Source organism: Coturnix japonica, unplaced genomic scaffold, assembly GCF_054131305.1.
Source record: "Coturnix japonica strain WE unplaced genomic scaffold, WE-NBRP24 Scf042, whole genome shotgun sequence".
NCBI classification, from domain to species: Eukaryota; Metazoa; Chordata; class Aves; order Galliformes; family Phasianidae; genus Coturnix; species Coturnix japonica.
This window is the reverse complement of record NW_028188945.1, coordinates 2,052,009-2,079,163: the sequence shown is the minus strand read 5'-3', so window position 1 is coordinate 2,079,163 and position 27,155 is coordinate 2,052,009. Positions and strand designations below refer to the sequence as shown.

Below are 27,155 nucleotides of genomic sequence, written 5' to 3'. Positions count from 1 at the left end.
ACCCACATCTACCCCACAGCAGCTCCTGCCCCATAGATCTGACCCACATCTACCCCACAGCAGATCCTTCTCAATAGATCTGACCCACTACTGCCCCACTGCATCTCCTGCCCCATATATCTGACCCACAGCAGCTCCTACCGAAATGATCTAACCCCCATAAGCCCCAAAGCGGCTCCTGCCCCATAGATCTGACCCACATCTACCCCACAGCAGCTCCTGCCCCATAGATGTGACCCACATCAGCCCCAGAGACTCTCCTGTCCCATAGATCTGTCCCACAGCAACTCCTTCCCCATAGATCTGATACACAGCAGCACCTGCCCCATAGATCTGACCCACATCAGCCACACAGCAGCTCCTGTCCCATAGATCTGCCCCACAGCAGCTCATGTCCCATAGATCTGACTCATATTTGCCTGACAGCAGCATCTGCCCCATAGATCTTACCCACATAATCTCCACAGTATCTCCTGCCCCATTGTTCGGACCCACATCTGCCCCACATCAGCTACTGCCCCATATATCTGACCCACGACAGCCCCACAGCAGCTCCTGCCCCATTGATCTGACCCACATCAGCCCCACAGCAGCTCCTGCCACATAGATCTGAATCACATCTGCCCCACAGCAGCTCCTGCCCCATAGAGCTTACCCACATCAGCCCCACAGCAGCTTCTGCCCCATAGATCTGAACCACAGCATCTCCTGCCCCAAATATCTGACCCACATCATCTCCACAGCATCTCCTGCCCCATAGATTTGAACCACAGCATCTCCTGCCCCAAATATCTGACCCACATCTGCCCCACAGCAGCTCCTGCCCCATAGATCTGACCTACATCAGCCCCCAGCAGCTCCTGGCCCATAGATCTTACCCACATCATCTCCACAGCATCTCGTGCCCCATAGTTCTGACCCACATCTGACCCACAGCAGCTCCTGCCCCATAGATCTGACCCTCATCAGTCACACAGCAGCTCCTGCCCCATAGATCTGACCCACATCATCCCCACAGCAGCTCCTTCCCCATTGATCAGACCCACATCTTCCCCACAGCAGCACCTCCCCCATAGACCCGACCCACATGTGCCTCACAGCAGCTCCTGCTCCATAGATGTGACCCACATCAGCCCCACAGCAGCACCTTCCCTATAGATCTGACCCACATCATATCCACAGTAGCTCCTGCCCAATAGATCAGTCCCACCTCTGCCCCACCTCAGCTCCTGCCCCAAAGATGTGACCCACATCTGACCCACAGCAGCTCCTGCCCGATACATCTGGCTCACATATGCCCGACAGCAGCTTCTGCCCCATAGACCTACACCCACAGCATCTCCTGCCCCATTGATAAGACCAACATCAGCCCCACAGCAGCTCCTGCCCCATAGATCTGACACACATATGCCCCACAACAGCTCCTGCCCCATAGATCCGACCCCCCTCAGCCCCACAGCAGCTCCTTCCCCATAATTCTGACCCTCATCTGCCCCACAGCTACTCCTGCCCCATAGATCAGACCCACATCTTTCCCAAAGCAGCTCCTGCCTCATAGATCTGACCCACATCAGCCCCACAGCAGCTCGTCACCCATAGATCTGACCCACATGTGCCCCACAGCAGCTCCAACCCCATAGATCTGAACAACATGAGACCCACTGCAGTTCCTGCCCCATAGATCTGAATAACATGAGACCCACTGCAGCTCCTGCCCAATAGATCTGCCCCATGGCAGCTCCTGCCCCATAGATCTGACCCATATCAGACACACAGCAGCGCCTGCCCCATAGATCTGCTCCACATCTACCCCACTGCATATCCTGCCCCATAGATCTGACCCACAGCAGCTCCTGCCCTAAAGATACGACCCACATCAGCCCCACAGCAGCTCCTGCCGCATAGATGAGACCCCCATCAGCCCGAAACCATCTTCTGATGAAAATCTGCCCCACAGCAGATCCTGCCCCATTGTTAAGACCAACATCTGCCCCACAGCAGCTCCTGCCCCATAGATCTCACACACATATGCCCCACAACAGCTCCTGCCCCATAGATCCGACCCCCCTCAGCCCCACAGCAGCTCCTTCCCCATTATTCTGACCCTCATCTGCCTCACAGCAGATCCTGCCCCATAGGTCTGACCCACATCAGCCCCACAGCAGCTCCTGCCCCATAGATCTGACCCACATCTGCCCCACAGCAGCTCCTGCCCCATAGATCTGACCCACATCTGCCCCACAGCAGCTCCTGCCACATAGAACTGACCCACATCAGTTCCACAGCAGCTCCTGCCCGATAGATCTGACCCACATGTGCCCCAGAGCAGCCTCTGACCAATAGATCTGACCCACATCAGCCCCACAGCAACTCCTGCCCCATAGATCAGACCCACATCTGCCTCATAGCAGCTCCTGCCCCATAGATCTGACCCAAATCATCCCCACAGCAGCTCCTGCCCTATATATCTGACCAACATGTGATCCAGAGCAGCTCCTGCCCCATAGATCAGACCCACATGTGCCCCACAGCAGCTACTGCCCATAGATCTGACCCACATCTGCCCCACAGCAGCTCCTGCACCATAGATCTGACGCACATGTGACCCACAGCATCTCCTGCCCCATAGAAATGTCCCACTTCAGCCCCATAGAAGCTCCTGCCCCATAGATCTGACCCACATCAGCCCCACAGAAGCTCCTGCCCCATAGGTCTGATCCACATGTGCCCCACACCAGTTCCTGCCCCATAGATCTGACCCATATCTACCCGACAGCAGATCCTGCCCCATAGATCTGGCCCACATCAGCCCCATAGAAGCTCCTGCCCCTTAGATCTGATCCACATGTGCCCCACAGCAAATCCTGCCCATTAGATCTGACCCACAGCATCACCTGCCCCATAGATCTGACCCACAGCATCTCCAGCCGCATAGATCTGACCCAGACCTGCCCCACAGCAGCTACTGCCCCATAGATCTGACCCACATCAGCACCACAGCAGCTCCTGGCCCATCAAGATGACCCATATCTGCCCCACAGCAGCTCCTGCCCCATAGATCTGACCCACAGCATCACCTGCCACATAGATCTGACCCACAGCATCTCCTGCCCCATAGATCTTACCAACATCAGCCCCACAGCAGCTACTGCCCCATAGATCTGTCCCAAATCATCAGCAACACAGCAGCTCCTGCCCCATAGATCTGACCCTCATCAGCCCCACAGCAGCTCCTGCCCAATAGAACTGACCCATATCAGCCCCACAGCAACTCTTGCCCCATAGATCAGACCCACATCTGCCCCACAGCAGCTCCTGCCCAATTGAACTGACCCATATCAGCCCCACAGCAACTCTTGCCCCATAGATCAGACCCACATCTGCCCCACAGCAGCTACTGCCCATAGATCTGACCCACATCTGCCCCACTTCAGCTCCTGCCCCATAGATCTGACGCACATGTGACCCACAGCATCTCCTGCCCCATAGAAATGTCCCACATCAGCCCCATAGAAGCTCCTGCCCCATAGGTCTGATCCACATGTGCTCCACAGCAGCTCCTGCCCCATAGGTCTGATCCACATGTGCCCCACAGCAGCTCCTGCCTCATAGATCTGACCCAAATCAGCCCCACAGCAGCTCCTGCCCAATAGATCAGATCCACATCTCCCCCACAGCAGTTCCTGCCCCATAGATCTGACCCATATCTACCCGACAGCATATCCTGCCCCATAGATCTGGCCCACATCAGCCCTGTAGAAGCTCCTGCCCCATAGATCTGATCCACATGTGCCCCACAGCAGCTCCTGCCTCATATATCTGAACCCCAGCAGGCAAACATCAGCTCCTGCCCCATAGATCTAGCCCACATTGTCCTACCGCATCTCCTACCATATAGTTCTGATCCACATCATCTCCACAGTAGCTCCTGCCCCATAGATCTGCCCCACAGCAGCTCCTGCCACATAGATCTGACCCACATATGCCCCAGAGCAGCTCCTGCCCCATAGATCTAACCCACATGTGCCCCACACAGCTCCTGCCACATAGATCTGACCCACATATGCCCTAGAGCAGCTCCTGCCCCATAGATCTAACCCACATGTGCCCCACACAGCTCCTGCCACATAGATCTGACGCACATGTGACCCACAGCATCTCCTGCCCCATACATCTGAACCACATCTTCATCAGAGCATCTCCTGCCCCATAGATCTGACCCCCTTGTGCCCCACAACAGCTCCTGCCCCATATATCTGATACACATGTGCCCCATAGCAGCTCCTGCCTCATATATCTGAACCTCAGCAGGCAAACATCAGCTCCTGCACCATATACCTGAGCCAAATCTGCCCCACAGCAGCTCCTGCCCCATAGATCTGACCCATATCAGTCCCACAGCAGCTATTGCCACATAGATCTGACCCACAGCAACTCCTGTCCCAAAGATATGACCCACATCTACCCCACAGAAGCTCCTGCCCCATAGATCTGACCCACATATGTCCCAGAGCAGCTCCTGCCCAATAGAAGTTACCCCCATCAGCCCCACAGCATCTTCTGCCCCATAGATCTGACAACCATCTTCACCACAGCAGCCTTCTCCCCCACAGATCTGACCCACATATGCTCCACAGCAGCTCCTGCCCCATTGACCTGACACACATGTGCCCCATAGCAGCACCTGCACCATAGATCTGACCCACCTCTACGCCACAGCAGATCCTGCCCCATAGATCTGGCCCACATCAGCCCCATAGAAGCTCCTGCCCCATAGATCTGATCCACATGTGCCCCACAGCAGATCCTGCCCCATAGATCTGACCCACAGCATCACCTGCCCCATAGATCTGACCCACAGCATCTCCAGCCCCATAGATCTGACCCACATCTGCCCCACAGCAGCTACTGCCCCATAGATCTGACCCACATCTGCACCACAGCAGCTCCTGGCCCATCAAGATGACCCATTTCTGCCCCACAGCAGCTCCTGCCCCATAGATCTTACCAACATCAGCCCCACAGCAGCTACTGCCCCATAGATCTGACCCAAATCATCAGCCACACAGCAGCTCCTGCCCCATAAATCTGACCATCATCAGCCACACAGCAGCTCCTGCCCAATAGAACTGACCCATATCAGCCCCACAGCAACTCTTGCCCCATAGATCAGACCCACATCTGCCCCATAGCAGCTCCTGCCCCATAGATCTGACCCAAATCATCCCAACAGCAGCTCCTGCCCCATATATCTGACCCACATGTGATCCAGAGCAGCTCCTGCCTCATAGATCAGACCCACATCTGCCCCACAGCAGCTACTGCCCATAGATCTGACCCACATCTGCCCCACTTCAGCTCCTGCCCTATTGATCTGACCCACATCTGCCCCACAGCAGCTCCTGCCCCATAGATCTGACGCACATGTGACCCACAGCATCTCCTGCCCCATAGAAATGTCCCTCATCAGCCCCATAGAAGCTCCTGCCCCATAGATCTGATCCACATCAGCCCCACAGAAGCTCCTGCCCCATAGGTCTGATCCACATGTGCTCCACAGCAGCTCCTGCCTCATAGATCTGACCCAAATCAGCCCCACACCAGCTCCTGCCCAATAGATCAGATCCACATCTCCCCCACAGCAGTTCCTGCCCCATAGATCTGACCCATATCTACCCGACAGCAGATCCTGCCCCATAGATCTGGCCCACATCAGCCCTGTAGAAGCTCCTGCCCCATAGATCTGATCCACATGTGCCCCACAGCAGCTCCTGCCTCATATATCTGAACCCCAGCAGGCAAACATCAGCTCCTGCCCCATAGATCTAGCCCACATTGTCCCACCGCATCTCCTACCATATAGTTCTGATCCACATCATCTCCACAGTAGCTCCTGCCCCATAGATCTGCCCCACAGCAGCTCCTGCCACATAGATCTGACCCACATATGCCCCAGAGCAGCTCCTGCCCCATAGATCTAACCCACATGTGCCCCACACAGCTCCTGCCACATAGATCTGACCCACATATGCCCTAGAGCAGCTCCTGCCCCATAGATCTAACCCACATGTGCCCCACACAGCTCCTGCCACATAGATCTGACGCACATGTGACCCACAGCATCTCCTGCCCCATACATCTGAACCACATCTTCATCAGAGCATCTCCTGCCCCATAGATCTGACCCCCTTGTGCCCCACAACAGCTCCTACCCCATATATCTGATACACATGTGCCCCATAGCAGCTCCTGCCTCATATATCTGAACCTCAGCAGGCAAACATCAGCTCCTGCCCCATATACCTGAGCCAAATCTGCCCCACAGCAGCTCCTGCCCCATAGATCTGACCCATATCAGTCCCACAGCAGCTATTGCCACATAGATCTGACCCACAGCAACTCCTGTCCCAAAGATATGACCCACATCTACCCCACAGAAGCTCCTGCCCCATAGATCTGACCCACATATGCCCCAGAGCAGCTCCTGCCCAATAGAAGTTACCCCCATCAGCCCCATAGCATCTTCTGCCCCATAGATCTGACCACCATCTTCACCACAGCAGCCTTCTGCCCCATAGATCTGACCCACATGTGCCCCACAGCAGCTCCTGCCCCATTGACCTGACAAACATGTGCCCCATAGCAGCACCTGCACCATAGATCTTACCCACCTCTACCCCACAGCAGCTCCTGCCCCATGGATCTGACCCACAGCCGATCCTGTTTCAGAGATCTGCCCCACAGAATTTCCTGCCCCTAAGATCTGACCCACATCTGACCCACAGAATTTCCAGCCCCTAAGATTAGACCCACAAGTGCCCCACAGCAGTTCAACCCCCATAGATCTGACACACATACGCCCCACAGCAGCTCCTGCCCAACAGATCAGAAGCACATCAGCCCCACAGCACCTCCTGCCCCATAGATCTGACCCCCATCAGCCCCACAGCACCTCGTGCCTCATAGATCTGACCCACATCTGCCCCACAGCAGCTACTCCACATAGATCTGACCCACATCACCCCAACAGCTACTTCTGCCCGTTAAATCTGACCCACTTCTGCCCCACAGCAGCACCTGCCCCATAGATCTGACCCACATCTACCCCACAGCAGCTTCTGCCCCATAGATCTGACCCACCTCTACCCCACAGCAGATCCTTCCCAATAGATCTGACCCACATCTGCCTCACAGCAGCTCCTGCCCTATAGAACTTACCGCAATCAGCCCCACAGCAGCTCCTGCCCCATATACCTGACCCAAATCTGCCCCATAGCAGCTCCTACCCCATAGATCTGAGCCACATCATCCCCACAGCAGCTCCTGCCCCATAGATCTGACCCACATATACCCCACAGCAGCGCCTCCCCCTTGGATCTGACCCACATGTGCCCCACAGCAACTCCTGCCCCATAGATCTGACACAAAGGTGCCCCACATCATCTCCTGCCCCATAGATCTGACCCCAATCAGCCCTACAGCAGCTCCTGCCCCATAGATCTGACCCACATCAGCTCCACAGCAGCTCCTGCCCCATAGATCTGAACCACATGTGCCCCACAGCAGCTCCTGCCCCATAGATGTGACCCTTAGCAGCCACACAGCAGTTCCTGCCCCATAGATCTTACCCACATTGTCCCACATAATCTCCTACCACATAGTTCTGACCCACATCATCTCCACAGCAGCTCCTGCCCCATAGATCTGACCCAAATCAGCCCCACAGCAGCTCCTGCCCCATAGATCTGATCCACATCCGCCCCACTACATCTCCTGCCCCATAGATATGAACCATACCTGCCCCACAGCAGCTCCTGCCCCATAGATCTGACCCACATATACCGCAGAGCAGCTCCTGCCCCATCGATCTGACCCACATGTGCACCACAGCAGCTCCTGTCCCATAGATCTGATGCCAATCAGCCCCACAGCAGATCCTGCCCCATAGATCTGACCCATATCTACCCGACAGCAGATCCTGCCCCATAGATCTGGCCTACATCAGCCCTGTAGAAGCTCCTGCCCCATAGATCTGATCCACATGTGCCCCACAGCAGCTCCTGCCTCATATATCTGAACCCCAGCAGGCAAACATCAGCTCCTGCCCCATAGATCTAGCCCACATTGTCCCACCGCATCTCCTACCATATAGTTCTGATCCACATCATCTCCACAGTAGCTCCTGCCCCATAGATCTGCCCCACAGCAGCTCCTGCCACATAGATCTGACCCACATATGCCCCAGAGCAGCTCCTGCCCCATAGATCTAACCCACATGTGCCCCACACAGCTCCTGCCACATAGATCTGACCCACATCAGCCCCACAGCAGCTCCTGCCCCATAGATCTGACCCACATCTGCCCCACAGCAGCTCCTGCCCCATAGATCTGACCCACATCTGCCCCACAGCAGCTCCTGCCACATAGAACTGACCCACATCAGTTCCACAGCAGCTCCTGCCCGATAGATCTGACCCACATGTGCCCCAGAGCAGCCTCTGACCAATAGATCTGACCCACATCAGCCCCACAGCAACTCCTGCCCCATAGATCAGACCCACATCTGCCTCATAGCAGCTCCTGCCCCATAGATCTGACCCAAATCATCCCCACAGCAGCTCCTGCCCTATATATCTGACCAACATGTGATCCAGAGCAGCTCCTGCCCCATAGATCAGACCCACATGTGCCCCACAGCAGCTACTGCCCATAGATCTGACCCACATCTGCCCCACAGCAGCTCCTGCACCATAGATCTGACGCACATGTGACCCACAGCATCTCCTGCCCCATAGAAATGTCCCACTTCAGCCCCATAGAAGCTCCTGCCCCATAGATCTGACCCACATCAGCCCCACAGAAGCTCCTGCCCCATAGGTCTGATCCACATGTGCCCCACACCAGTTCCTGCCCCATAGATCTGACGCACATGTGACCCACAGAAGCTCCTGCCCCATAGGTCTGATCCACATGTGCCCCACAGCAGCTCCTGCCTCATAGATCTGACCCAAATCAGCCCCACAGCAGCTCCTGCCCAATAGATCAGATCCACATCTCCCCCACAGCAGTTCCTGCCCCATAGATCTGACCCATATCTACCCGACAGCAGATCCTGCCCCATAGATCTGGCCCACATCAGCCCTGTAGAAGCTCCTGCCCCATAGATCTGATCCACATGTGCCCCACAGCAGCTCCTGCCTCATATATCTGAACCCCAGCAGGCAAACATCAGCTCCTGCCCCATAGATCTAGCCCACATTGTCCTACCGCATCTCCTACCATATAGTTCTGATCCACATCATCTCCACAGTAGCTCCTGCCCCATAGATCTGCCCCACAGCAGCTCCTGCCACATAGATCTGACCCACATATGCCCCAGAGCAGCTCCTGCCCCATAGATCTAACCCACATGTGCCCCACACAGCTCCTGCCACATAGATCTGACCCACATATGCCCCAGAGCAGCTCCTGCCCCATAGATCTAACCCACATGTGCCCCACACAGCTCCTGCCACATAGATCTGACGCACATGTGACCCACAGCATCTCCTGCCCCATACATCTGAACCACATCTTCATCAGAGCATCTCCTGCCCCATAGATCTGACCCCCTTGTGCCCCACAACAGCTCCTGCCCCATATATCTGATACACATGTGCCCCATAGCAGCTCCTGCCTCATATATCTGAACCTCAGCAGGCAAACATCAGCTCCTGCACCATATACCTGAGCCAAATCTGCCCCACAGCAGCTCCTGCCCCATAGATCTGACCCATATCAGTCCCACAGCAGCTATTGCCACATAGATCTGACCCACAGCAACTCCTGTCCCAAAGATATGACCCACATCTACCCCACAGAAGCTCCTGCCCCATAGATCTGACCCACATATGTCCCAGAGCAGCTCCTGCCCAATAGAAGTTACCCCCATCAGCCCCACAGCATCTTCTGCCCCATAGATCTGACAACCATCTTCACCACAGCAGCCTTCTCCCCCACAGATCTGACCCACATATGCTCCACAGCAGCTCCTGCCCCATTGACCTGACACACATGTGCCCCATAGCAGCACCTGCACCATAGATCTGACCCACCTCTACGCCACAGCAGATCCTGCCCCATAGATCTGGCCCACATCAGCCCCATAGAAGCTCCTGCCCCATAGATCTGATCCACATGTGCCCCACAGCAGATCCTGCCCCATAGATCTGACCCACAGCATCACCTGCCCCATAGATCTGACCCACAGCATCTCCAGCCCCATAGATCTGACCCACATCTGCCCCACAGCAGCTACTGCCCCATAGATCTGACCCACATCTGCACCACAGCAGCTCCTGGCCCATCAAGATGACCCATTTCTGCCCCACAGCAGCTCCTGCCCCATAGATCTTACCAACATCAGCCCCACAGCAGCTACTGCCCCATAGATCTGACCCAAATCATCAGCCACACAGCAGCTCCTGCCCCATAAATCTGACCATCATCAGCCACACAGCAGCTCCTGCCCAATAGAACTGACCCATATCAGCCCCACAGCAACTCTTGCCCCATAGATCAGACCCACATCTGCCCCATAGCAGCTCCTGCCCCATAGATCTGACCCAAATCATCCCAACAGCAGCTCCTGCCCCATATATCTGACCCACATGTGATCCAGAGCAGCTCCTGCCTCATAGATCAGACCCACATCTGCCCCACAGCAGCTACTGCCCATAGATCTGACCCACATCTGCCCCACTTCAGCTCCTGCCCTATTGATCTGACCCACATCTGCCCCACAGCAGCTCCTGCCCCATAGATCTGACGCACATGTGACCCACAGCATCTCCTGCCCCATAGAAATGTCCCTCATCAGCCCCATAGAAGCTCCTGCCCCATAGATCTGATCCACATCAGCCCCACAGAAGCTCCTGCCCCATAGGTCTGATCCACATGTGCTCCACAGCAGCTCCTGCCTCATAGATCTGACCCAAATCAGCCCCACACCAGCTCCTGCCCAATAGATCAGATCCACATCTCCCCCACAGCAGTTCCTGCCCCATAGATCTGACCCATATCTACCCGACAGCAGATCCTGCCCCATAGATCTGGCCCACATCAGCCCTGTAGAAGCTCCTGCCCCATAGATCTGATCCACATGTGCCCCACAGCAGCTCCTGCCTCATATATCTGAACCCCAGCAGGCAAACATCAGCTCCTGCCCCATAGATCTAGCCCACATTGTCCCACCGCATCTCCTACCATATAGTTCTGATCCACATCATCTCCACAGTAGCTCCTGCCCCATAGATCTGCCCCACAGCAGCTCCTGCCACATAGATCTGACCTACATATGCCCCAGAGCAGCTCCTGCCCCATAGATCTAACCCACATGTGCCCCACACAGCTCCTGCCACATAGATCTGACCCACATATGCCCTAGAGCAGCTCCTGCCCCATAGATCTAACCCACATGTGCCCCACACAGCTCCTGCCACATAGATCTGACGCACATGTGACCCACAGCATCTCCTGCCCCATACATCTGAACCACATCTTCATCAGAGCATCTCCTGCCCCATAGATCTGACCCCCTTGTGCCCCACAACAGCTCCTACCCCATATATCTGATACACATGTGCCCCATAGCAGCTCCTGCCTCATATATCTGAACCTCAGCAGGCAAACATCAGCTCCTGCCCCATATACCTGAGCCAAATCTGCCCCACAGCAGCTCCTGCCCCATAGATCTGACCCATATCAGTCCCACAGCAGCTATTGCCACATAGATCTGACCCACAGCAACTCCTGTCCCAAAGATATGACCCACATCTACCCCACAGAAGCTCCTGCCCCATAGATCTGACCCACATATGCCCCAGAGCAGCTCCTGCCCAATAGAAGTTACCCCCATCAGCCCCATAGCATCTTCTGCCCCATAGATCTGACCACCATCTTCACCACAGCAGCCTTCTGCCCCATAGATCTGACCCACATGTGCCCCACAGCAGCTCCTGCCCCATTGACCTGACAAACATGTGCCCCATAGCAGCACCTGCACCATAGATCTTACCCACCTCTACCCCACAGCAGCTCCTGCCCCATGGATCTGACCCACAGCCGATCCTGTTTCAGAGATCTGCCCCACAGAATTTCCTGCCCCTAAGATCTGACCCACATCTGACCCACAGAATTTCCAGCCCCTAAGATTAGACCCACAAGTGCCCCACAGCAGTTCAACCCCCATAGATCTGACACACATACGCCCCACAGCAGCTCCTGCCCAACAGATCAGAAGCACATCAGCCCCACAGCACCTCCTGCCCCATAGATCTGACCCCCATCAGCCCCACAGCACCTCGTGCCTCATAGATCTGACCCACATCTGCCCCACAGCAGCTACTCCACATAGATCTGACCCACATCACCCCAACAGCTACTCCTGCCCGTTAAATCTGACCCACTTCTGCCCCACAGCAGCACCTGCCCCATAGATCTGACCCACATCTACCCCACAGCAGCTTCTGCCCCATAGATCTGACCCACCTCTACCCCACAGCAGATCCTTCCCAATAGATCTGACCCACATCTGCCTCACAGCAGCTCCTGCCCTATAGAACTTACCGCAATCAGCCCCACAGCAGCTCCTGCCCCATATACCTGACCCAAATCTGCCCCATAGCAGCTCCTACCCCATAGATCTGAGCCACATCATCCCCACAGCAGCTCCTGCCCCATAGATCTGACCCACATATACCCCACAGCAGCGCCTCCCCCTTGGATCTGACCCACATGTGCCCCACAGCAACTCCTGCCCCATAGATCTGACACAAAGGTGCCCCACATCATCTCCTGCCCCATAGATCTGACCCCAATCAGCCCTACAGCAGCTCCTGCCCCATAGATCTGACCCACATCAGCTCCACAGCAGCTCCTGCCCCATAGATCTGAACCACATGTGCCCCACAGCAGCTCCTGCCCCATAGATGTGACCCTTAGCAGCCACACAGCAGTTCCTGCCCCATAGATCTTACCCACATTGTCCCACATAATCTCCTACCACATAGTTCTGACCCACATCATCTCCACAGCAGCTCCTGCCCCATAGATCTGACCCAAATCAGCCCCACAGCAGCTCCTGCCCCATAGATCTGATCCACATCCGCCCCACTACATCTCCTGCCCCATAGATATGAACCATACCTGCCCCACAGCAGCTCCTGCCCCATAGATCTGACCCACATATACCGCAGAGCAGCTCCTGCCCCATCGATCTGACCCACATGTGCACCACAGCAGCTCCTGTCCCATAGATCTGATGCCAATCAGCCCCACAGCAGATCCTGCCCCATAGATCTGACCCATATCTACCCGACAGCAGATCCTGCCCCATAGATCTGGCCTACATCAGCCCTGTAGAAGCTCCTGCCCCATAGATCTGATCCACATGTGCCCCACAGCAGCTCCTGCCTCATATATCTGAACCCCAGCAGGCAAACATCAGCTCCTGCCCCATAGATCTAGCCCACATTGTCCCACCGCATCTCCTACCATATAGTTCTGATCCACATCATCTCCACAGTAGCTCCTGCCCCATAGATCTGCCCCACAGCAGCTCCTGCCCCATAGATCTGACCCACATCTGCCCCACAGCAGCTCCTGCCACATAGAACTGACCCACATCAGTTCCACAGCAGCTCCTGCCCGATAGATCTGACCCACATGTGCCCCAGAGCAGCTCCTGCCCCATAGATCTAACCCACATGTGCCCCACACAGCTCCTGCCACATAGATCTGACACACATGTGACCCACAGCATCTCCTGCCCCATACATCTGAACCACATCTTCATCAGAGCATCTCCTGCCCCATAGATCTGATCCCCTTGTGCCCCACAACAGCTCCTACCCCATATATCTGATACACATGTGCCCCATAGCAGCTCCTGCCTCATATATCTGAACCTCAGCAGGCAAACATCAGCTCCTGCCCCATATACCTGAGCCAAATCTGCCCCACAGCAGCTCCTGCCCCATAGATCTGACCCATATCAGTCCCACAGGAGCTATTGCCACATAGATCTGACCCACAGCAACTCCTGTCCCAAAGATATGACCCACATCTACCCCACAGAAGCTCCTGCCCCATAGATCTGACCCACATGTGCCCCACAGCAGCTCCTGCCCCATTGACCTGACAAACATGTGCCCCATAGCAGCACCTGCAACATAGATCTGACCCACCTCTACCCCACAGCAGCTCCTGCCCCATGGATCTGACCCACAGCAGATCCTGTCCCAGTGATCTGCCCTACAGAATTTCCTGCCCCTAAGATCTGACCCACATCTGACCCACAGAATTTCCTGCCCCTAAGATTAGACCCACAAGTGCCCCAGAGCAGTTCAACCCCCATAGATCTGACACACATACGCCCCACAGCAGCTCCTGCCCAACAGATCAGAAGCACATCAGCCCCACAGCACCTCCTGCCCCATAGATCTGACCCCCATCAGCCCCACAGCACCTCGTGCCTCATAGATCTGACCCACATCTGCCCCACAGCAGCTACTCCACATAGATCTGACCCACATCACCCCAACAGCTACTCCTGCCTGTTAAATCTGACCCACTTCTGCCCCACAGCAGCGCCTGCCCCATAGATCTGACCCACATCTACCCCACAGCAGCTTCTGCCCCATAGATCTGACCCACCTCTACCCCACAGCAGATCCTTCCCAATAGATCTGACCCACATCTGCCTCACAGCAGCTCCTGCCCTATAGAACTTACCGCAATCAGCCCCACAGCAGCTCCTGCCCCTTATACCTGACCCAAATCTGCCCCATAGCAGCTCCTACCCCATAGATCTGAGCCACATCATCCCCACAGCAGCTCCTGCCCCATAGATCTGACCCACATATACCCCACAGCAGCGCCTCCCCCTTGGATCTGACCCACATGTGCCCCACAGCAACTCCTGCCCCATAGATCTGACACAAAGGTGCCCCACATCATCTCCTGCCCCATAGATCTGACCCCAATCAGCCCTACAGCAGCTCCTGCCCCATAGATCTGACCCACGTCAGCTCCACAGCAGCTCCTGCCCCATAGATCTGAACCACATGTGCCCCACAGCAGCTCCTGCCCCATAGATGTGACCCTTAGCAGCCACACAGCAGTTCCTGCCCCATAGATCTTACCCACATTGTCCCACATCATCTCCTACCACATAGTTCTGACCCACATCATCTCCACAGCAGCTCCTGCCCCATAGATCTGACCCACAGCAGCTCCTGCCCCATAGATCTGACCCAAATCAGCCCCACAGCAGCTCCTGCCCCATAGATCTGATCCACATCCGCCCCACTACATCTCCTGCCCCATAGATATGAACCATACCTGCCCCACAGCAGCTCCTGCCCCATAGATCTGACCCACATATACCGCAGAGCAGCTCCTGCCCCATCGATCTGACCCACAAGTGCACCACAGCAGCTCCTGTCCCATAGATCTGATGCCAATCAGCCCCACAGCAGATCCTGCCCCATAGATCTGACCCGCATCAGCTCCACAGCAGCTCCTGACCCATTGATCTGACCTACATCTGCCCCACAGCAGCTCCAGGCCCATAGATCTTACCCACATGTGCCCCACAACAGCTACTGCCCCATAGATCTCATACACATGTGCTCCATAGCAGCTTCTACCCCATAGATCTGACCCACATCAGCCCCGTAGCAGCTCCTGCCCCATATATCTGACCCACATCAGCTCCTGCCCCATAGATCTTACCCCAATTAGCCCCACAGCAGCACCTGCCTTATAGACCTGACCCACATGTTCCCCACAGCAGCTCCTGCCCAATAGATAAGAACCCCCTCTGCCCCACATAGGTCCTGCCCCATTGATCTGACCCACCTCTACCCCACAGCAGCTCCTGCCCTATAGATCTTACCGCAATCATTCCCAGATCAGATCCAGCCCCATATATCTCACCCACATCTGCCCCATAGCAGCTCCTGCCCCATATATCTTAGCCACATCATCCCCAAAGCTGCTTCTGTACCATAGATCTGACCCACATCTACCCCACAGCAGCTCCTGACCCATAGATCCGACCCACATGTGCCCCACAGCAACTCCTGCCCCATAGATCTGACCCACAGCAGCTTCTGCCCCATAGATCAGACCCACATCTGCCCACAGCAGCTCCTGCCTCATTGATGTGACCCACCTCTACCCCACAGCAGATCCTTCCCAATAGATCTGACCCACATCTGCCTCACAGCAGCTCCTGCCCTATAGATCTTACCGCAATCATCCCCATTGCAGCTCCTGCCCCATAGATCTGACCCACATATGCCCCATAGCAGCTCCTGCCCCATAGATCTGAGCCACATCATCCACACAGCAATTCCTGCCCCATAGATCTGACCCACATATACCCCACAGCAGCGCATGCCACATAGATCTGACCCATATCAGCCACACAGCAGCTCCTGCCCCATAGATCTGACCCACATGTGCACCAAAGAAGCTCCTGTCCATAGATCTGATGCCAAGCAGCACCACAGCAGCTCCTGCCCCATAGATCTGACCCACATCAGCTCCACAGCAGTTCCTGACCCATAGATCTGACCTACATCTGCCCCAGAGCAGCTCCTGCCCAATAGATCTGATACACATGTGCCCCATAGCAGCTCCTGCCACATAGATCTGACCCATATCAGCCACACAGCAGCTCCTGCCCCATAGATCTGACCCACATGTGCACCAAAGAAGCTCCTGTCCATAGATCTGACGCCAAGCAGCACCACAGCAGCTCCTGCCACATAGATCTGACCCACATCAGCTCCACAGCAGTTCCTGACCCATAGATCTGACCTACATCTGCCCCACAGCAGCTCCTGCCCCATAGATCTGATACACATGTGCCCCATAGCAGCTCCTGCCCCATAGATCTGACCCACATCTTCCCCACAGCAGCACCTGCCCCACAGACCTGAACAACATGTGCCCCAGAGCAGCTCCTGCTCCGTAGATCTGACCCACCTCTGCCCCACAGCAGCTTCTGCCCCATTGATCTGACCCACCTCTACCCCACAGCAGATCCTTCCCAATAAATCTGACCCACATCTCCCTCACAGCAGCTCCTGCCCTATTGATCATAGCGCAATCATCCCCGTAGCAGCTCCTGCCCTATTGATCTTAGCACAATCATCCCCGTAGCAGCTCCTGCCCCATATATCTCACCCATATATGCCCCATAGCAGCTCCTGCCCCATAGATCTGTGCCACATCTGCCCCATAGCAGCTCCTGCCCCATAGATCTGACCCATATCTACCCGACAGCAGATCCTGCCCCATAGATCTGGCCTACATCAGCCCTGTAGAAGCTCCTGCCCCATAGATCTGATCCACATGTGCCCCACAGCAGCTCCTGCCTCATATATCTGAACCCCAGCAGGCAAACATCAGCTCCTGCCCCATAGATCTAGCCCACATTGTCCCACCGCATCTCCTACCATATAGTTCTGATCCACATCATCTCCACAGTAGCTCCTGCCCCATAGATCTGCCCCACAGCAGCTCCTGCCACATAGATCTGACCCACATATGCCCCAGAGCAGCTCCTGCCCCATAGATCTAACCCACATGTGCCCCACACAGCTCCTGCCACATAGATCTGACCCACATATGCCCCAGAGCAGCTCCTGCCCCATAGATCTAACCCACATGTGCCCCACACAGCTCCTGCCACATAGATCTGACACACATGTGACCCACAGCATCTCCTGCCCCATACATCTGAACCACATCTTCATCAGAGCATCTCCTGCCCCATAGATCTGACCCCCTTGTGCCCCACAACAGCTCCTACCCCATATATCTGATACACATGTGCCCCATAGCAGCTCCTGCCTCATATATCTGAACCTCAGCAGGCAAACATCAGCTCCTGCCCCATATACCTGAGCCAAATCTGCCCCACAGCAGCTCCTGCCCCATAGATCTGACCCATATCAGTCCCACAGGAGCTATTGCCACATAGATCTGACCCACAGCAACTCCTGTCCCAAAGATATGACCCACATCTACCCCACAGAAGCTCCTGCCCCATAGATCTGACCCACATGTGCCCCACAGCAGCTCCTGCCCCATTGACCTGACAAACATGTGCCCCATAGCAGCACCTGCAACATAGATCTGACCCACCTCTACCCCACAGCAGCTCCTGCCCCATGGATCTGACCCACAGCAGATCCTGTCCCAGTGATCTGCCCTACAGAATTTCCTGCCCCTAAGATCTGACCCACATCTGACCCACAGAATTTCCTGCCCCTAAGATTAGACCCACAAGTGCCCCAGAGCAGTTCAACCCCCATAGATCTGACACACATACGCCCCACAGCAGCTCCTGCCCAACAGATCAGAAGCACATCAGCCCCACAGCACCTCCTGCCCCATAGATCTGACCCCCATCAGCCCCACAGCACCTCGTGCCTCATAGATCTGACCCACATCTGCCCCACAGCAGCTACTCCACATAGATCTGACCCACATCACCCCAACAGCTACTCCTGCCCGTTAAATCTGACCCACTTCTGCCCCACAGCAGCGCCTGCCCCATAGATCTGACCCACATCTACCCCACAGCAGCTTCTGCCCCATAGATCTGACCCACCTCTACCCCACAGCAGATCCTTCCCAATAGATCTGACCCACATCTGCCTCACAGCAGCTCCTGCCCTATAGAACTTACCGCAATCAGCCCCACAGCAGCTCCTGCCCCTTATACCTGACCCAAATCTGCCCCACAGCAGCTCCTGCCCCATAGATCTGACCCACATATACACCACAGCAGCGCCTCCCCCTTGGATCTGACCCACATGTGCCCCACAGCAACTCCTGCCCCATAGATCTGACACAAAGGTGCCCCACATCATCTCCTGCCCCATAGATCTGACCCCAATCAGCCCTACAGCAGCTCCTGCCCCATAGATCTGACCCACGTCAGCTCCACAGCAGCTCCTGCCCCATAGATCTGAACCACATGTGCCCCACAGCAGCTCCTGCCCCATAGATGTGACCCTTAGCAGCCACACAGCAGTTCCTGCCCCATAGATCTTACCCACATTGTCCCACATCATCTCCTACCACATAGTTCTGACCCACATCATCTCCACAGCAGCTCCTGCCCCATAGATCTGACCCACAGCAGCTCCTGCCCCATAGATCTGACCCAAATCAGCCCCACAGCAGCTCCTGCCCCATAGATCTGATCCACATCCGCCCCACTACATCTCCTGCCCCATAGATATGAACCATACCTGCCCCACAGCAGCTCCTGCCCCATAGATCTGACCCACATATACCGCAGAGCAGCTCCTGCCCCATCGATCTGACCCACAAGTGCACCACAGCAGCTCCTGTCCCATAGATCTGATGCCAATCAGCCCCACAGCAGATCCTGCCCCATAGATCTGACCCGCATCAGCTCCACAGCAGCTCCTGACCCATTGATCTGACCTACATCTGCCCCACAGCAGCTCCAGGCCCATAGATCTTACCCACATGTGCCCCACAACAGCTACTGCCCCATAGATCTCATACACATGTGCTCCATAGCAGCTTCTACCCCATAGATCTGACCCACATCAGCCCCGTAGCAGCTCCTGCCCCATATATCTGACCCACATCAGCTCCTGCCCCATAGATCTTACCCCAATTAGCCCCACAGCAGCACCTGCCTTATAGACCTGACCCACATGTTCCCCACAGCAGCTCCTGCCCAATAGATAAGAACCCCCTCTGCCCCACATAGGTCCTGCCCCATTGATCTGACCCACCTCTACCCCACAGCAGCTCCTGCCCTATAGATCTTACCGCAATCATTCCCAGATCAGATCCAGCCCCATATATCTCACCCACATCTGCCCCATAGCAGCTCCTGCCCCATATATCTTAGCCACATCATCCCCAAAGCTGCTTCTGTACCATAGATCTGACCCACATCTACCCCACAGCAGCTCCTGACCCATAGATCCGACCCACATGTGCCCCACAGCAACTCCTGCCCCATAGATCTGACCCACAGCAGCTTCTGCCCCATAGATCAGACCCACATCTGCCCACAGCAGCTCCTGCCTCATTGATGTGACCCACCTCTACCCCACAGCAGATCCTTCCCAATAGATCTGACCCACATCTGCCTCACAGCAGCTCCTGCCCTATAGATCTTACCGCAATCATCCCCATTGCAGCTCCTGCCCCATAGATCTGACCCACATATGCCCCATAGCAGCTCCTGCCCCATAGATCTGAGCCACATCATCCACACAGCAATTCCTGCCCCATAGATCTGACCCACATATACCCCACAGCAGCGCATGCCACATAGATCTGACCCATATCAGCCACACAGCAGCTCCTGCCCCATAGATCTGACCCACATGTGCACCAAAGAAGCTCCTGTCCATAGATCTGACGCCAAGCAGCACCACAGCAGCTCCTGCCCCATAGATCTGACCCACATCAGCTCCACAGCAGTTCCTGACCCATAGATCTGACCTACATCTGCCCCAGAGCAGCTCCTGCCCAATAGATCTGATACACATGTGCCCCATAGCAGCTCCTGCCACATAGATCTGACCCATATCAGCCACACAGCAGCTCCTGCCCCATAGATCTGACCCACATGTGCACCAAAGAAGCTCCTGTCCATAGATCTGACGCCAAGCAGCACCACAGCAGCTCCTGCCACATAGATCTGACCCACATCAGCTCCACAGCAGTTCCTGACCCATAGATCTGACCTACATCTGCCCCACAGCAGCTCCTGCCCCATAGATCTGATACACATGTGCCCCATAGCAGCTCCTGCCCCATAGATCTGACCCACATCTTCCCCACAGCAGCACCTGCCCCACAGACCTGAACAACATGTGCCCCAGAGCAGCTCCTGCTCCGTAGATCTGACCCACCTCTGCCCCACAGCAGCTTCTGCCCCATTGATCTGACCCACCTCTACCCCACAGCAGATCCTTCCCAATAAATCTGACCCACATCTCCCTCACAGCAGCTCCTGCCCTATTGATCATAGCGCAATCATCCCCGTAGCAGCTCCTGCCCTATTGATCTTAGCACAATCATCCCCGTAGCAGCTCCTGCCCCATATATCTCACCCATATATGCCCCATAGCAGCTCCTGCCCCATAGATCTGTGCCACAACATCCCCACAGCAGCACCTGCCCCATAGATCTGACCCACATCTACCCCACAGCAACTCCTGCCCCGTATATCTGACCCACATGTGCCCCACAGCAGCTCCTGCCCCATAGATCTGACACACATATGCCCCAGAGCACCTCCTGCCCAATAGATCTCACCACAATCAGCCCTACAGCAGCTGCCGCCCCATAGATCGGACCCGCATCAGCTCCACAGCAGCTCCTGCCACATAGATCTGACCCACATTGTCTCACATCATCTCCTACCACATAGTTCTGACCCACATCATCTCCACAGTTGCTCCTGCACCATAGATCTGACCCACAGCAGCTACTGCCCCATAGATCTGACTCTCATCTGCACCAAAGCTACTCCTGCTCCGTAGATCTGACCCATATCAGCCCCACATGAGCTTCTGCCCCATAGATCTGAACCACATCAGCCACACAGCAGCTCCTGCCCCATAGATCTGATGCACATCTGCCCCACAGCAGCTCCTGCCCCATAGATCTGACCCACATATGCTGCAGAGCAGCTCCTGCCCCATAGATCTGACGCCAATCAGCCCCACAGCAGATCCTGCCCCATAGATCTGACCTACATCTGTCCCACTGCAGCTCCTGCCCTATAGATCTGACCCACATGTGCACCACAACAGCTCCTGCCCTATAAATCTGACACACATGTGCCCCACAGCAGCTCCTGCCCCATAGATCTGAACAACATCAGCCCCAAAGCAGCTCCTCCTCCGTAGATCTGACCCACAAGAACTCCTGTCCCATAGATCTTACCCCAATTAGACCCACAGAAGCAACTGCCCCATAGATCTGACCCACATTGTCCCACATCATCTCCTACCACATAGTTCTGACCCTCATCATCTCCACAGCTGCTCCTGCTCCATAGATCTGACCCATATCATCCCCACAGCATCTCCTGCCCCATAGATCTGATGCACATCTGCCCCACAGTAGCTCCTGCCCCATAGATCTGGCAGGTCTCCCTGGCCATTACACACATGCAAAACACGTATGGCGTGTAGTATTCAATAAAAGTTCATGTTTGTCTCTGATAGATGGACGTGATGATCTTAGTGGCGATTTAACACGTCATGGACTTTGAGTGTCCTCTGTTTTCACGCACGTCAAGTTCTTTTGTGATTAGTAATTTCTGTCTTTTGTCGCATCCATTTCATTTGTCAAAAGAGTTATTAATCCCATCGGTTCTTCCAGTGGTTATCTTTGATGTCTATGGCGCTCCTTGTGTCATTAGCCCCGTTCTCTCATGAAATTCTTTCATTCCTACGAGCCAACTTCTAATGTTTTGCATGCCATCTGACACTCCAGTTCTTCAGGCATTGTTGCCTGCAGGTAATATGAGAAGTAGTGGTTGTTGGTTGTAGAATTGTTTCATTTTTGAATGAATTCTGATGGCAAACAAGCAGCGTTCCCTTTGATGAGACTGTACACCAGGCTGTGACAGCTTGTGTTGTGATGTGAGGTGGAATGAGATGGAAGAACATTAGCAGGGGGAAGATTGAGTGAGGGACTGAGTGAGTGTTGGAGCTCAGTATGCTTCATAGGGAGCATGGGAATGACGGTGGAGTTCTTTATTCCGTAGTGAGGCTGGAGAACTTTCTGTTCACCAGATGTGCAGTAAACCAAGGGTACGTACTACCGTGTTTAAGAACCAGCTGTGTTGTCTTAGGAACGTGGTGTGGATAGGCACGGAAAGATTTTTGTCTGGTTTTGTCTTCTGTAGAGGCATTTCAAATGCCTGCAAAGAAGGAAGTGTATAGGTCCCTACTTAAGAGCGGTTGTACAGGGATGGGCTGCGGATCTGGAGTAGTAGAAGCGAATGGTCCACTCGTAATGGGAAGAAGTGTGTTGTTATCCCCTGTGCTGGGTAGCCCAGCTGCGGTCCCAGCGCTCCAGCTGTGACCTCCTCAGGGCTGAGCAGAGGGCGGGATAACCGCCCTTCACCCACGGGTGGCACCTGGCCTCACGCAGCCCAGGACAGCGTTCGGCAAGGCAGCCCGGGTGGGTTCCTTGCAGGTTCAGCCTGGTGTCCAGCAGGACTGGTGGTTCTGCTCCAGCTGGCTGACCCCAGCTGTAGCACGGCCTGTGGATGTTGGTCCCCAGGAGCAGAGATTTGCCATTGCCCTCTCTGAAGCCTGTGGGGTTCGTGTCTGGAATGCAACAGTGGCAGCAGTTGCACGGCAGTAGGAAAAAGGGGAGAGAGCGTCAAGGATGGGGAAGCGTCAACAGCTGTGCTGTTATCAATACCAACACTCAATACCAACACTTTGTTTTTCAGTTTTTTTTCAATGTTAATTTATTGTTTGCAGTCTTTCTGTTTTTTATTTGAGGTTGAATTGGACGGTGATGACAAGGGTCCGTTGGGGCCAGTGTGTGTCCCGGGTGCTGCCTGGCCCCAGCCTCCTCAGCTGCCCCATGGGCTCTTCTATTGCTGCCGGCGGGGTGGCCTCTTCTTTGATGGTGCTGAGGCCTGTGAGTCGCCGGCCTTCCTCTTCGGGGCTCGCCGGGTCCCCTCAGGTGGGCTGGTGCCGGAGGGCCCTGCCACAGGCTCTCCTGGCTCCTCCTGAGGTGCTGCCTGCTCTGTGGTGACAGTTGCAGGGTTGCCGTGTGGGCATCCCAGCTCCTGCCCCATAGATCTGACCCACATCAGCCCCACAGCAGCTCCTGCCCCATAGATCTGACACACACCTGCCCCACAGCAGCTCCTGCCCCATAGATATGACACACACCTGCCCCACAGCAGCTCCTTCCCTATCGATCTGACCCACATAAGCCCCACAGCAGCACCTGTTCCGTAGATCTGACCCACATCAGCCCCACAGAAGCGCCTGCCCCATAGATATGACCCACCTCAGCCCCTGACTCATAGATCTGACCCACATGTGCCCCTTAGCAGCTCCTGCCCCATATATCTGACCCACAGCAGCTCCTAACTCATAGATCTGACCCTCATATGACCCACAGCAGATCCTGCCCCATAGATCTGACCCACAGCGGCTACTGCCCCATAGATCAGACCCACATCAGCCCCACCGCAGATCCTGCCCCATACAACTGACCCTCATCAGCCCCACAGCAGCTCCTGACCCATAGATCTGACCCAAATCTGCCCCACAGCAGCTCCTGCCCAGTAAATCTGACCCTCAGCAGCATCTGCCCTATAGATCTGAGCAACATGTGCCCCAGAGCAGCTCCTGCCCCATTGATCTGACCCACACCAGCTCCACAGCAGCTCCTGCCCCATAGATCTGACCCACATCTGCCCCACAGCAGCTACTGCCCCATAGATCTGACCCACAGCAGCTCCTGCCCCATAGATCTGACCAAACTGTGCCCCAGAGCAGCTCCTGCCCCATTGATCTGACCCACACCAGCCCCACAGCAGCTCCTGCCCCATAGATCAGACCCACATCTGCCCCACAGCAGCTTCTGCCCCATATATCTGACCCACATCAGCACCACAGCAGTTCCTGCCCCATATATCTGACCAACTTCAGCACCACAGCAACGCCTGCCCCATAGATCTGAAACACATGAGCCCCACAGCAGCTCCTGTCCCACAGATCTGACCCACATAGCCCCCACAGCAGCTCCTGCCCCATAGATCTGACCAACACCAGCCCCACAGCAGCTCCTGCCCCATAGATCTGACCAACATCAGCTCCACAGCAGCACCTACCCCATAGATCTGACCCACATCAGCCAAACAGCAGCTCCTGTCCCATAGATCCGACCCACATCACCCCCACAGCAGCTCCAGCCCCATAGATCTAGCCCCATCAGACCCACAGCAGCTCCAGTCCCATAGATCTGACCCACATCTACACCACAGCAGCTCCTGCCCCATAGATCTGACCAAAATGTGCCCCAGAGCAGCTCCTGTCCAAGAGATCTGCCCCACAGCAGCTCCTGCCACATAGATCTGACCCACATCTGCCCCACAGCAGCTCCTGCCCAATATATCTGACCCACATTAGCCCCACAGCATCTTCTGCCCCATCGATCTGACCCACATCTGCCCCACAGAGCCTTCTGCCCTAAAAATCTGACCCACATCTGCCCCACACCAGCTCCTGTCTCATAGATCAGAACAACATCAGCACCACAGCAGCTCCTGCCCCATAGATCTGACCCACATCAGCCACACAGCAGCTCCTACCCCATACATCTGACCCACATGTGCCCCACAGCAGCTCCTGCCCCATACATCTGACCCAAATGCGCCCCACAAAAGCTCCTGCCTAATAGATCAGACCATCATCAGCCTCACAACAGCTCCTGCCCCAGAGATCTGACCCTCATCATCCCCACAGCAGCTCCTGCCCCATCGATCTGACGCCCATCAACCCCACAGCATCTTCTGCCCCATCGATCTGACCCACATCTGCCCCACAGAGCCTTCTGCCCTAAAAATCTGACCCACATCAGCCACAGAACAGCTCCTGCCCCATAGATCTGATCCCAATCAGCACCACAGCAGCTCCTGCCCCATAGATCTGACCCTCATCAGCCCCACAGCAGCTCCTGCCCCATAGATCAGACCCACATCTGCCCCACAGCAGCTCCTGCCCCAACAGATCTGACCCACTTCAGCCCCACAGCAGCTCCTGCCCCATAGATCTTACCCACATCTGCCCCACAGCATCTCCTGCCCCATAGATCTGACCCACATGCGCCCTACAGCAGCTCCTGCCCAATAAATCTGACACACATATGCCCCACTGCAGCTCCTGCCTTACAGATCAGACCCTCATCAGCCTCACAACAGCTCCTGCCCCATAGATCTACCCCACAACATCTCCTGCTACATAGATGTTTCCCTCATCATCCCCACAGCATCTTCTGCCCCATAGATCTTACCCTCAGCAGCAACACAGCAGCACCTGCCCCACAGATATGACCCACATATACTCCACAGCAGCTCCTGCCCCATAGATCTTACCAACATAAGCTCCACAGCAGAACCTACCCCATAGATCTGACCCACATCTGCCCCAAAGCAGCTCCTGCCCATAGATCTGACACACATCTGCCCCACAGCAGCTCCTGCCCCATAGATCTGACCCGCATCAGCCACACAGCAGCTCCTGCCCCATACATCTGACCCACTTGCGCCCCACAGCAGCTTCTGCCTTATAGATCAGACCATCATCAGCCTCACAACAGCTCCTGCCCCATAGATCTACTCCACAGCAGCTCCTGCCCCATAGATCTGACCCTCATCATCCCCACAGCATCTCCTGCCCCATAGATCTGATGCACATCTGCCCCACAGTAGCTCCTGCCCCATAGATCTGGCAGGTCTCCCTGGCCATTACACACATGCAAAACACGTATGGCGTGTAGTATTCAATAAAAGTTCATGTTTGTCTCTGATAGATGGACGTGATGATCTTAGTGGCGATTTAACACGTCATGGACTTTGAGTGTCCTCTGTTTTCACGCACGTCAAGTTCTTTTGTGATTAGTAATTTCTGTCTTTTGTCGCATCCATTTCATTTGTCAAAAGAGTTATTAATCCCATCGGTTCTTCCAGTGGTTATCTTTGATGTCTATGGCGCTCCTTGTGTCATTAGCCCCGTTCTCTCATGAAATTCTTTCATTCCTACGAGCCAACTTCTAATGTTTTGCATGCCATCTGACACTCCAGTTCTTCAGGCATTGTTGCCTGCAGGTAATATGAGAAGTAGTGGTTGTTGGTTGTAGAATTGTTTCATTTTTGAATGAATTCTGATGGCAAACAAGCAGCGTTCCCTTTGATGAGACTGTACACCAGGCTGTGACAGCTTGTGTTGTGATGTGAGGTGGAATTAGATGGAAGAACATTAGCAGGGGGAAGATTGAGTGAGGGACTGAGTGAGTGTTGGAGCTCAGTATGCTTCATAGGGAGCATGGGAATGACG

At 55.1% G+C, this 27,155-nt stretch overlaps 1 protein-coding gene across 1 annotated transcript in view; it reads left to right on the top strand.

Moving 5' to 3' along the window:
- The window catches only part of LOC146752684 (uncharacterized), a 38,239-nt gene extending 15,623 nt beyond the window's left edge, over positions 1-22,616 (top strand). Inside the window, exon 4 of the mRNA XM_085531369.1 lies at positions 22,585-22,616. Coding sequence (XP_085387495.1) covers positions 22,585-22,616 — 32 coding nt within the window. The remainder of the gene's footprint in view (positions 1-22,584) is intronic.
- Positions 22,617-27,155: the final 4,539 nt, after the last annotated feature.